Source organism: Rasamsonia byssochlamydoides, assembly GCF_041956645.1.
Source record: "Rasamsonia byssochlamydoides strain NRRL 3658 unplaced genomic scaffold VTN77scaffold_116, whole genome shotgun sequence".
Taxonomy (NCBI): Eukaryota; Fungi; Ascomycota; class Eurotiomycetes; order Eurotiales; family Trichocomaceae; genus Rasamsonia; species Rasamsonia byssochlamydoides.
Window position 1 is genome coordinate 18,100 of NW_027192499.1, and position 12,604 is coordinate 30,703.

The 12,604-nt window shown below is 52.5% G+C and overlaps 5 protein-coding genes across 5 annotated transcripts; 3 read left to right on the forward strand and 2 right to left on the reverse strand.

Annotated features, from left to right (window-relative positions):
• Positions 1-937: 937 nt before the first annotated feature.
• VTN77DRAFT_1060 (uncharacterized protein) lies at positions 938-2,737 on the forward strand (the record flags this gene model as incomplete). Its single annotated transcript, XM_069416751.1, has 6 exons — positions 938-1,004; positions 1,065-1,126; positions 1,191-1,292; positions 1,347-1,482; positions 1,536-1,628; positions 1,680-2,737. 6 exons carry the CDS (start codon positions 938-940, stop codon positions 2,735-2,737), a joined length of 1,518 nt encoding a protein of 505 aa, XP_069273089.1.
• Positions 2,738-3,877: 1,140 nt separating this feature from the next.
• On the forward strand, positions 3,878-5,755 carry VTN77DRAFT_1061 (uncharacterized protein; the record flags this gene model as incomplete). The annotated part of the gene is made up of 4 exons (XM_069416752.1): positions 3,878-3,970; positions 4,089-4,262; positions 4,341-4,533; positions 4,605-5,755. The coding sequence occupies 4 exons, from the start codon at positions 3,878-3,880 to the stop codon at positions 5,753-5,755; spliced, it is 1,611 nt and encodes a 536-aa protein (XP_069273090.1).
• A 277-nt stretch (positions 5,756-6,032) lies between these two features.
• Positions 6,033-6,821, reverse strand: VTN77DRAFT_1062 (mitochondrial 54S ribosomal protein bL21m; the record flags this gene model as incomplete). The annotated part of the gene is made up of 1 exon (XM_069416753.1): positions 6,033-6,821. One exon carries the CDS (start codon positions 6,819-6,821, stop codon positions 6,033-6,035), a length of 789 nt encoding a protein of 262 aa, XP_069273091.1.
• A 394-nt stretch (positions 6,822-7,215) lies between these two features.
• On the forward strand, positions 7,216-8,231 carry VTN77DRAFT_1063 (uncharacterized protein; the record flags this gene model as incomplete). The annotated part of the gene is made up of 5 exons (XM_069416754.1): positions 7,216-7,218; positions 7,283-7,293; positions 7,346-7,381; positions 7,436-8,155; positions 8,216-8,231. The coding sequence occupies 5 exons, from the start codon at positions 7,216-7,218 to the stop codon at positions 8,229-8,231; spliced, it is 786 nt and encodes a 261-aa protein (XP_069273092.1).
• Positions 8,232-9,138: 907 nt separating this feature from the next.
• Positions 9,139-11,425, reverse strand: VTN77DRAFT_1064 (uncharacterized protein; the record flags this gene model as incomplete). Its single annotated transcript, XM_069416755.1, has 2 exons — positions 9,139-10,936; positions 11,040-11,425. 2 exons carry the CDS (start codon positions 11,423-11,425, stop codon positions 9,139-9,141), a joined length of 2,184 nt encoding a protein of 727 aa, XP_069273093.1.
• Positions 11,426-12,604: the final 1,179 nt, after the last annotated feature.

Consider the following 12,604-nt stretch of genomic DNA (forward strand, 5'->3'; position numbering starts at 1 on the left):
CCTATATGCGTGTCAAGGATTCAAAAGTCTGAGATGCAATATGGAAGTTGAATTATATTGTGTTCATCTCGTTATTCTAATGCTGTTAAGATAGCCTGGATCTTTAGCAAGGTCGGGATAAGAAATTTAGCAGCCTGGAACTCAACACCAGCAAAGTCCAGCAGGAATTGAGCAACTAAAATTTATTAAAAAGAAAGAAAAAAGAAAGAAAGAAAAGAAAGAAAAACAGATAGTAACAGTTACGACCATAAACTCATCAATTGCCATATAATAATAGGGAGAGTACTGGCTGTTATCCGACCCCTGTACGGAGTACGCCATAAATGGATCAACTCTGCCTTCCTTGCATGCCATTATTGCTGCGGAATGCAGTCTATATATGTGTGTGTGTCCAATGGCTCTCCACTATATGAAATCGAAGCCTGCCTGAGGTTCAAATCAGTTGTTTACAATAACCGCAGAAGCCAGATAAAAGTCCAAGAGTGGAGTAACTGCTATACGCTCTGTTTGACTGTCGTCCATACAAGCTCAGGTCTGTGCTCTGACATTTGCCATGTCGATATGGGGATCTGCGCAAAAAGCTTTCGCTACAAGAAACGAGTGGCGCAGGCATCGGACCCCAGTCCACAGATAGGAGTAGGTGGAGATCTAGACTTGTCGATGACACTTGGACTTGAACAACATCATTGTTATCTTTGCTTGGCCAAGGTTTCAGAGTTCCGAACCGGAATCCGCGCCCGCTGCGTCACTGCCTGGGTGACTCGCGTGCTTATGCAACCTGACCGCCTCAGTCGCGAGCCGCATCGAATCGTGTGGAGAATTGAACATGCGACGATACGGCACCTTTTCCATCTCGACTCTCTTATCTCTCCATCGTCCAGTTTCTCAACGTCACGCAGTCAGGACGACGACTATCTGGTATACACGGTACTCCACCATGGCCAAGATCGATCATAAGCAGGCGGCGCTGGATTTTCTCTCCTTCGTCAATGCTTCTCCTACTCGTAATGTCACCCCGCTTCACCCCGCTTCTCCACGATGTTCAATCGTCTGATCTCTTGCAGCCTTCCACGCCGTAAAGTCCGCTAAGGAACTGTTGTCGCAAGCGGGATTCAAGGAGATCAAGGTACGCAAGTGGTTGCGACTGCAGTCTTTTGCTTGAGGACGGCAACCTTATCAATCGCACGCAGGAAAAAGAGTCTTGGGCTTCTACATGCCAACCCGGCGGCAAGTACTACCTCACCCGCAATGGCTCGACGATCATCGCTTTTGCCATTGGCAAGAAATGGAAAGTAAGCGCAATACGAGCCTGATCCAGGAAGGACGTCAAGGCTAATTTGATACAGCCTGGAAACCCCATCTCCATGATTGGTGCTCATACGGATTCCCCCGTTCTGAGGCTCAAGCCCGTCAGCAAGAAGCAGAGTGAGGGCTTTGTGCAAATCGGCGTCGAGACCTATGGAGGAGGCATTTGGCACACCTGTGAGTATTGACCACCTGGCTTGCAGCAAAACCTCGAAGCTAATTTCACGTAGGGTTTGACCGCGATTTGGGAGTCGCGGGGCGGGTGATGGTTCGCACGAAGGATGGCTCGATTGTGCAGAAACTCGTCAAAATTGACCGCCCCAGTATGCAGATCAGCCCCAGCCTAACAGAGCCAGGCTAATGAAGTGGAATAGTTCTGCGCATCCCGACGTTGGCAATCCACCTGGATCGCCAGGAGACATTTTCATTCAACAAAGAGACCCAACTCTTCCCGATCGCGGGTCTCGTCGCGGCGGAATTGAACCGGACCGGTGGATCGAAGGGGTCTGACTCCAAGGATGCTACTGAGAAGGAAGGCAATGTGGCGCCATTGAAGGCCATGACGGAGCGTCACCATCCGTATCTGATCGAGCTGATTGCGTCGGACCTGGGTGCTGAGCCTGCGGACATTCTGGACTTTGAGCTGATCCTCTTTGACACGCAGAAATCATGCCTCGGAGGACTGCTGGAAGAGTTTATCTTTTCTCCCCGTCTGGACAACCTGAACATGTCCTTCTGCGCTGTCAAGGGCCTCATTAACTCTGTGGCTGAGGACACTGCTCTGGACCACGAGACGTCGATCCGATTGATTGCACTCTTTGATCATGAAGAGATTGGGAGCACGAGCGCGCAGGGAGCGGACTCGAATATTTTGCCGTCGGTCATCCGCCGCCTGTCCGTTCTGCCTGCGTCTCACTTTGAAGACGCTGGCTCAGAGCAGTCCTATCAACAAGTGAGCAGCGAGGCCGATTTCGCGACCGCCTACGAGCAGACTCTGTCGTCATCATTCCTCCTCTCCGCCGATATGGCCCATGCCGTCAACCCGAACTACGCCTTCAAGTATGAGGCAGACCACAAGCCCGAGATCAACAAGGGCCCGGTGATCAAAGTCAACGCGAATGTCCGCTACGCAACCAACTCTCCCGGCATCGTTCTGCTGCAAGAAGTCGCACGTAAAGCCGCCGAGGACGGAGGAGACTTTGTGCCTCTGCAACTGCTTGTGGTCCGCAACGACTCCCCCTGCGGCAGCACCATCGGGCCGATGTTGTCGGCTGCTCTGGGCGCGAGGACGCTGGATCTGGGCAACCCGCAGCTGAGCATGCACAGCATCCGGGAGACTGGTGGTTCGCAAGATGTGGGACATGCCATCCGCCTCTTTAGCAGCTTTTTCAAGCACTATTCGACGCTGTCTCCGACGATTTTGGTCGACTAGTTTGGCCGCTATTGTAATAATAGCTAGTCGTTATATAATTCAGTAGTTTGAGACAGATTCTACTGGCAATACCGATTGCATGTGTGTCTATAGCTATGTCCATAGTATAGATTCTGCAAAGAAAAAACATAGAAAGTATTAACCTTACTAATGACCTTCATATTCATATCCAGGCTAGTCTGGTTGCCCCAGGTCCAGAGACTCCAGACTAGACCCCGCATTTTGACAATCGGTGAATTGATTCGAAGACTTATTTAGCTTAAACCTAGGCTTAAACCCTGCATTGGCGTTCTGTACGGAGTATTCTCCAGTCTTTTTTTAAGCTTCGACAGCCACTATCAACTGCGGGGAAATCCCCAGGTACTCGATCCCATGTGTGTATATACGTGCAGTCGTAGTACACCGCTTGCAGCTTCTTTACCCGCCCATCCAGCATTATTGTCCATCAATGTCATCAACCCACTCCATGGCTGTCTTGTCCTTGTCGATCGATCAACCCCACTTTAAAGTGTCACAGACTCACGGACATCTTTTTTTTCTCTTTGTCTTGCCCTTGAATTGAAGAAAGATTGCTTGTATGCTTGGCATGTCAGACCTGGCTGAGTCTTGACGCATGGACACGGACATGCCACACAGCCCTAGCCTAACCATCACGCGCGTCCATCCGTCCGTTTGGTCTTGTCTTGTCATTGACTCTCCATCTCCATCTCGCTCTACTGGGACCCCTGCCCGATGATCAATGCGATGACCGTAGCTTCGAAAGATGGAAGGGGATTGATTCGTCATTGGCAGACTTTAGGGTGATCTCGCTGAGGGGATGAACATGAACAGCGACAGACTACTGTTCCGTGCGGGGAGAAGTGTCAATGTGTCACAACAGGAAGGAGAGTGATCATGCATGCCCCTTGCTCGGAATGCTGGGCTGGGCATGCATATATATAACCGGGTTAGGAAAATCTTGCTGCTGCTTTTTTTTGTTAAAAAATATTCTGGATGCTGGCTGCTTACATACTGACCTATCGTACTGTACATACATACAGGCTATGTGCTAGACTGCAGCTGCACCGAAGGGATTGAATTGAATTGAACAGCTCTGCATCATTTCATGAATTATATCACTCTGCTCTGTAGACTGCAACCATGAGAAACTACATGGCAGCAGGGTGGTTCTACTCCCCGAGTCAGATCACACACTACTTTGCGACAAGGCTGACGAGTCTTCGACCGCCGAGGGTGCGTATTATACCTACATACATTCATCTCGGTATATCCGGCTGGATATTTTCCAAGAATTTCGTGTATAAATTCTATACTCCTACCCTCACTAACTGCTTGCTGCTGCTGCTGCTAGAACAAGCTCAGAAATCCAATCACCATCCTACGAGAGCTGACCACCCACCAATGGCTCATGTTTGCTGCCGGTTTCCTGGCATGGACGTGGGATGCATTTGACTACTTTACCGTCTCGATGACTGTCACTGAACTTGCGGCGCAGTTCGACGTCGCTTACTCGGATGTTTCTTGGGTAAGTATGCACATAGTAGACCAGTACATAGGTCAAGACCTGGTGCCGAAGTAGAGGCATATACTGAAGCACTTCTAGGGCATGACAGTCACCCTGATGCTTCGATCGGTAGGGGCCCTCGTCTTTGGCACCCTCTCCGATCGCTACGGGAGGAAATACCCCATGATCATCAACCTTGCTCTTTTCGTCGTTCTGGAACTGGCATCTGGATTCTGCAACACTTTGCCGCAGTTTCTGGGTGTTCGATCGTTGTATGGGATTGCGATGGGAGGTGAGATGGCCTGTCGTCTTCTCCTCCTCCTCCCTCTTCTAATTTGGCTGTAACTGATCTTTCGTTCTCAGGGCTTTTTGGTCCAGCCGCAGCCACCGCCCTAGAAGATCTCCCATACGAAGCTCGTGGTCTGCTCTCAGGAGTCTTCGAACAAGGATACGCCACCGGCTACCTCCTCGCAGCAGCGTTCTACCGCGCCCTGGTGCCAACCACCTCTCATGGCTGGCGGAGTCTCTTCTGGTTTGGCGCAGGCCCTCCGATCCTCATCATTGCTTTCCGCTGGTGGCTGCCAGAGACAAACCACTTCCAAGTCATGAAGGCCGAGCGCGAGGCGAGAATAAAGGCTGCGCAGCAGCAGCAGCAGGAGCAGCAGCAAGACGGAACTGCAGCTGACACCGGCTTCCGCGCCTTCATCAAAGAGTCCAGCAACGCCCTTCGCGCCAACTGGGTGCTCTTCATCTACACCGTTATCCTGATGACGGGCTTCAACTCGTGCTCCCACGGCAGCCAGGATTTCTACCCGACCTTCCTCAAAGACCAAGTCGGCATGTCGCCGACAGAGACAACCGTCGTCACGGTCGTCGGTCAGCTCGGCGCCCTGATCGGCGGAGCAACAATCGGATACATCAGCACTTTCTTCGGCAGGCGTCTGAGCATGATCTGCGCGTGTATCCTAGGCGGCGCCATCATACCCGCCTACGTCCTGCCGCGGAATATGTCCCTCGCGGCGAGCGCTTTCTTCCAGCAGTTCTTTGTTGGCGGCATCTGGGGGCCTATCCCGATCCATCTCGTTGAGCTCGCGCCGACCGTCCTGCGCAGTATGATGGTCGGGCTGACGTACCAGCTCGGCAATCTAGCATCTTCAGCTTCGGCAACGATCCAGTCCGTCATCGGCGAGCGATTCCCTCTTCCCCCGGCAGCCGACGGAACGAAGAGGTTTGACTACGGCAGAGTCATCGCCATCTTCATGGGTGCTGTGTGGGCGTATATGCTCTTCTTCTTGCTTCTAGGACCGGAGATGTCGCAGGAGGAAAGACTGGAGGAGGCTGAAGCAGCCCTCTCTCTGGAGAAGCTTCGCTTGGAAGGGGTCAGTCTGGTGCAGATTGGGGAGAAGAGGGCTGTTATCAACAACAGTCCCGGGGATGGGGGAGAAGAACTGGTTGAAAGGAAGAATGCCAATGTTAAAGACGAGGAAGAGATTGCTGTGGAGCATGTTGAATGATAGGCAGGCAACTACGGATTGAACATCATGTAAACATGGAGTGGCATACTGGTGCACACTTTTGCAGACATATATCCCATTAGACTGTCTGTCTGGGCTGTCTGGTTTGGTGACATGACTACCTAGTACATAGCTAGTAAACTAGATCTCCAAACTTTAGAAAGATGACGATGATGCAATACATGGATAAATAAAAATACAGCTCCGGATAAAACGAAAAGGATGAGGATGTGATAACCTGGTGATAACCCGCTTTTATACACAGAGCAGAACCGTCCTAATTCTTCGATTCAATCTTCGGATCCCCCTCTCCGTCCTCCACAATCTGCGCCCCTTCTTCCAACAGCTCCTCCAACGTCTTGACCTTCACCTCCATCACTCTCATAAGCGTGTACTTGTGCTTGCTCTTGATGTGCTGGACATGTCGCTGTCTCCGCTTCGTCTTCTCCTTGATGCGCAGCGGTTCGGCATCGACGCCGATCACCCGCACACGGCACTCGTACATGCGCTCGTCAATGTACGGCGCGCCCTTGAGCGTGTAGTCCCGCGATCCAATCAGCGACGCGCGGTTGAAGCGGAGGATGTCGCCGGGTTTCACTTGGGGCATCTTGAAGGGGAGCCGGAGGTGGTCGCCTTCCGTTAGCAGATAGGGCCGCGCATGCAGGTGTGCTGAGATATAGTGCGGCCGTTGAGTCGTGAGGTAGGGGAGCATCTTGGCGAGGGACTTGCTGATCTTGAGCGGCTCCGTGAAGCTCGGTTTGACGGGGAGCTTTTCGCGGGGGATGTGGTTGCGAGTTTGGGGGATGAACTCAGAGTCGGATGCAGATGGTAGTTTTGTCGATGCTGTTTGTGATTGCTGTGATGGTTGCGATGGCTGTGACGATGGCGATGCTGACGGTACGCTCTGAGGCGGGATTTCATGCGGCGTCGCCTGGAATTGGGTACTTGTCGATGCTTGATGCAGGCATGCTCGTCGGGGAAGCTGGGATATGAACGAGGAGATAAGCGATTGACTCGCTGTCCGCTGGACGTCAAAGACGCCGCGGAGGGCCGATCTGGAAAACATATCCGAAGAAAGTCGAGCTCTGCAATTGCCTGTGGAATTGTAGGAGCAGGACGCTTCCCACGACCGAAGGGAATTCTGGGAGTTGTCGTCACCGATCTGGTCTGCTCAATTGAGAAAATCATCGGAACAGCGCGAGTGGCCGCTTCGCCGGGCGGAGAGTAATCACGTGATGCAAATGTGCAAGTTGCCAGATTTGGTTAGTACTGTCGAAGTCAAGGCAATACTGTTTGTACCGCCTCAGGCATCACTGATAGTGCTCTATGATACCGCTCACGTGAGATCTTTATCGCAACGCCAAGATTTCCGCGGCACAGTTTTCCTGACAAGATCTCAACCTCCACCAAGGCTGTTGCGCCTTATACCTGTGAACAAGTAAAAAAGTCCTGCGTTCGCCATGGTAGGTGCTCTAGGCCTGTATCTTCTATGTCAGGATTTTATGCTAACGAATTGTTGAAATATAGCCTCAGAACGAGTTCGTCCCGCAAAGATCCTGGTCTTGCTGCCTCATACTGACAATGGCTTAGGTATATCGAGCGCTGGCAAAAGCAGCACGGGAAGCGGTATGTTTGAACACTATCAACCATAAAGTACCACTCTAACGAGCTGTTGAACAGCCTCGATCACGAGGAACGCACCCGCAAGCGCGAGGCCCGTGAATTCCACAAACAGTCCGAAAATGCACAGAAACTGCGCGGCCTGCGGGCCAAGCTGTACCACCAGAAGCGCCATGCGGAGAAGATCCAGATGAAGAAGCGCATCAAGGCGCAGGAGGAGAAGAACGTCAAGTCGGCCGCGCCGTCCGAACCATCGTCGACCCCTCTGCCCAACTACCTGCTGGATCGGTCGCAGGCCACGAACGCAAAGGCCCTGTCCAGCGCCATCAAAAACAAGCGCGCCGAGAAGGCGGCCAAGTTCTCGGTGCCGCTGCCCAAGGTGCGGGGCATCAGCGAGGAGGAGATGTTCAAGGTGGTCAAGACGGGCAAGAAGACGTCGAAGAAGTCGTGGAAGCGGATGATCACGAAACCGACCTTCGTCGGCAACGACTTCACGCGCCGGCCCGTCAAGTACGAGCGCTTCATCCGGCCCATGGGTCTACGATACAAGAAGGCCAATGTGACGCACCCGGAGCTGGGCGTCACCGTCCAGCTGCCCATCCTCTCGGTCAAGAAGAACCCGCAGAGCCCGATGTACACGGCTCTGGGCGTGCTGACCAAGGGGACGATCATCGAGGTGAACGTGTCGGAGCTGGGGCTCGTCACGGCCAGCGGCAAGGTGGTGTGGGGGAAATGGGCCCAGATTACGAACAACCCGGAGAACGACGGCTGCGTGAATGCGTGAGTTTCCTCCTTTTTCACTTGAGAATGAACCCAGCGGCTGACTTGATGACAATCTAGTGTCCTCCTGGTCTAGACTCCAACACTGCAATTTGTAATTTGTTTTACCGATGTTGCACCTTTTTTGATACCAGCGTTTTCTTTTCTTCTTATTTCGCTCGCAACCTGTACAGGTCTTTTTTTTCCTGTTCGTGACATGTCCTATCTTGCATGCCTGCATTGCATGTATCTGTTCTGTTTACATTATTACTATTTACGTCCGTCATTAAAAGCAATGGGGTCGGTTCATGAAACAAACAGACAAATGGGAAATGGCAAATAATGGCGTTAATTGGTGAGAAATCAATTAAAAAAAAGTTCTATCTTCTTATATCTTCAGTACAATTCGAGTCGAGTCTCTAAGCTATTGAATAGACCATAACCTAGGGTTAAAAAAAAAAGAAAAAGAAAAAGAAAAAGAAAAAGGGGAGAAGAACAAAGAGAACATAATTATTTCTATTCTATTTTTCTCTAAATTGTGCACTTTACTCTTAATTAATCCTTGCATTCACTCACATATACATGTAATATCATTGGATGGAAATTATTGTGTTTTTCTTTCTCTCTCTCATCAATACCTAGCTAAATTAATCAAACAAGAAAGACAAGAACCATTGAATCCGAGAGGGAACAAGAACGAATTTTGTTCTATACATAAACTATCTAAATTTAACAAGTAGCTAGCTAAGCTATATTTGTATGATCTTGTATAGCTAAGCTATCGAGACTGAAATGAAAAGGGAAAAACAAGGAAGAAAAAGAAAAGAAGAAAAAAAACAAATTCAATACATTGGTATCCATTCGTCGTTCGTTCATTCATGCGCATGATGCATACAATTGATTGTATGCAAAATCATCAAAGATAGTGTTTGTTCGTTCGCTGGGAATGTCGTGGCAAAAAGAAGGGAGAAACAAGTCTATCTATCTATCAGGTATCGTATCATCTACAAAGGAGGAAATGTATCCGTATCCTCCGGTTCTTCGCTTCCTGATGTCGACGTCGCGGGCGAGGCTAGTCCTGATACCACTGATGAAGAGCCCGCTCGTTCGGTTGCGGCTCCGCTTCCAGCTCCAGCTTCAGCTCCGCCTGATTCCAACATAGGCCGCGAGGATGCATCGCTGGTACCTGGACGCTGAGCCTGGCTGGTACGCGGTGCGGTCTTGGAAGAGGCTGCTGCCATCAGCTCTTCGATGCCCGGCTTCTCCGGGACGTTCTTCGCCAGACTGGTCGCCAGATCGAGGCTCTCGATGGCGAAGTTGAGGAACTCGGCGTTCTTGACGCTGACGCTCAGCGTCCATCGGTACTCGCCCAGTCGCATGCGGTAGAACTCGGCCTCCTCCCTGGTCGGCGCAGTGGCCAGCAGCAACGTCCCGAACGAGCCGATCAGCGCGAAGTTCGTCCGCGACGGAGCGGGCCAGAACGACCGCAGGTGCGCCGGCCGCAGCCGGTTGACGAAATCCATCGCTGAGATCAGTCGCGTCTTGGCCGCCGATCGGCAGATGTGAGAGAGGTAGTTGTCCGCCGTCTCCGGGCTCAACGACCGGACGATACATCGATGCAGGGTGATCTCTGTCGCAAAATAGGCCACATGCAGCGCCCCGTTGCAGGCGGTCTCTTCCGTGAGTTCTTCAAAGAGATCCCCCGACAAGGTATTATCCATCTTGAGCTGAGGCGGCAGACGCGCAAACCACTCTTTCAGTCGGATCTGGACGGGCTTAGCTCTTTCCAGGATGAACCGCGTCTGGTTGTTGCCGGACGCGTTGAACAGCTCGACCGCTTTCAGGGTGTAAAAGTTGTCGAGGATGTCGGCCAGGATGGCGGTCAGGGCGACATGCTGGCAGAAGAGCAGAGGGCCGTGACCAATAATCGAACCGTCTTCCCGCTTCACGGCCGGAAACGCGCCTACGAAATCCTCTTCCACCAGATCGCGGACGGTCCAGTTGGCCGCCGACATATGCGACGGCCGTCCGTGCATCAGGGCGGACCATTTGTCCTGCATGTACAAGGCCCAGGCCATGCGTTTCCGCAGCCCCTTCTCGGCCGTCCCGATTTTCCAGTTGGTGCAGTCCTGATGCAGTCCCAGTTCGAATGCGGCCGTGACGAGCTGCGCGTTCAACGACGAGGTGTTGATCGAAGATTTCTGCATGAGAAGCAGACCGGCTTGGATGGTGGTGATATGGGCGCGAGGAAGAGCCTCCGTCAGCAGCTTCAGGGCCGTGCTTTCGAGACGCCCAGCGTCCGGTGTCCGCACCGTCCGGGAACCCGGTTCAACGTCCAGGAACTTGAGAGCCAACAGGTACACCGCGGACAGGAGAAGAGGCGAGAGCCCTCTCCTTGTCCGATACGCCTGGCGAAAGGCATCTTCCATCAAGACGGGAAAGACCGGATGGATGCGCTGGAAGAATTTGTCGACGAGGGTGGAGCCGTACGGAGCGACCAGGTTCTCAATGGCATCGAGGGAGACCGATGACGTTTCGACCGATGGAGGGCTGTCAATCATCCGCATAAACGTGCCGTCCTCTCCCAACCGCCGCACGCGATGGGAGGCGGCGAGCACACTCTCGTCGTTGGCATCTAGCGGCAGATGCTCAAGGAGAATAGGCTCGAGCTCCGTCGTCATGCCTATGTGCTGGCTGGTTTGGCATGACAGCTTGGGGGAGGCCACCTCTGTAGCCCTGGTCGAGGGCCGTGACATGTCCTTTGCGGTGGACTCTGGAGAATAGGACGCGTCATTCGGTTGTCTAGAAGAGAAGAGCGTTAGCTAAGGCATAGCAATGGCTGGCATGTCCCAGAATCAGAACTGAATATCATGCCAGCCACGCGGCACAACAGGCGAGTTCCTACCTCTTAACTGGTTCCCCGTCCCCAATCTCGTCGAGCTTCCTTTTCCTGGACGCCGGGGCGTCCCCGGAGAGGGGGAGGTTGCTGTTGGCCACGGTGAAGGTGCAGTCCTGGCGATGGAATTCACATGAATAGCACTTGTTGACCAGTTCGTTCATGGCGCAGCGGCTCCTTCGTTGGAGACAGGCGTCACAGCTGACTCCATCGCGACGGGGAAGGATGGCCAAGCAGGAAGTTGGAGGGGTGACGGTGGACAGCAGGGACGAGGGCGAGTCTGAGGAAACTGCGGAGTTCATCCGGGGGCGGACCAGATGGTGAGGATCAGACGCCAGGGCAGCACGGGTCCCCGCCGGGCCAGACGAGGGCTGGATGGTGATGGCGGTGGCCATTGATAATATTAAATACGTCCAGTAGAGCCTCTGTTATCAGACGGTATCAATCGACACGAAGATAGCCCTGATAAGGCGACGACGATGAACGATGTGGATTATGTCACCTCTTCGATCGTCTCGTCTCCCCCGGGCACTCCGCTGGGCGGGCGCGGGGTAGGATTCTAGTCAATCGGTGATAGTCTGTTGAATATCGTCGAGGACAGCTGAGCTCGGAAGGCTGCAGCGAGTGAACCGGCAAGGCACCAATCCACTTGGGCCAATAACAATGATAATGACTGATTCAGTACTTCGACCAGAATCCTGCACCAACCCGCAGCAGGCAACTTATCGGATAGGGAGCGTGGTAGGGCGACGTTGATAGCAAGCGGGTGATCTGCTGGCGACGGTGAACCCGTCACGTAACGCGGAACACCGCTATCAGTCACGGAAATAAAGATAATGGGAATAGCTCAGGGAACGGTTTGTCTTAGTCAAGACTGATATCGATCTTTAGATTTAATTGCTCAGTTCACGATTCAATGTCCCGGGGAGGATGCCAGCGATTGTAGGAGAATCAGATATTCGATCGTCCGTCTGGTCATGCCGCTGAACCGACAGCAGAAACAAGACAAGACGAGAGAAGCAAGCAGGCAAGCAAGCACACGACCGCGTCTGGGGAAGATCACGGGGAACAGACAAAGTGATTTTCAGAGGATACTCTAGTTACAGGACATCAGAAGAGAGAACAACAAGACAACAAGACGATCGCAATTGGCATCAGCCTGATAAAAATAACAATTAAATTAACATCCAGCTCGCTTCCACGTTAATATCCCGGAATCCCCATCGGGAGCACTGCTTCAAGACCGCCTGTTGATGTCAGTCCGCTCCCGACGGGGATTTCCCACACGTAACAGATATTCTGGCTACACGCTGGTTCGGGACATGCAAAGAAGGGATCCCTAAGAGCGCGTCGAGGGCGAGATAAGTCTGCGCCGCCTGATTGGGCCGTCCTCTTTCGATCGTCCCGGCAGCGCGGTCAATTTCGTAAAAGCGGAACCACGCTTATATCAGCGCGCCAGCCATTTGTCCGACCGCGTCTAAAACGTCCGTCCTGAGAAGTCGCCTAATACGTGGCTGGAGGGATTGATGCAGGGATCCTTTAAGGAATGAGTCTCTAGCATCTTCTTCGAGACT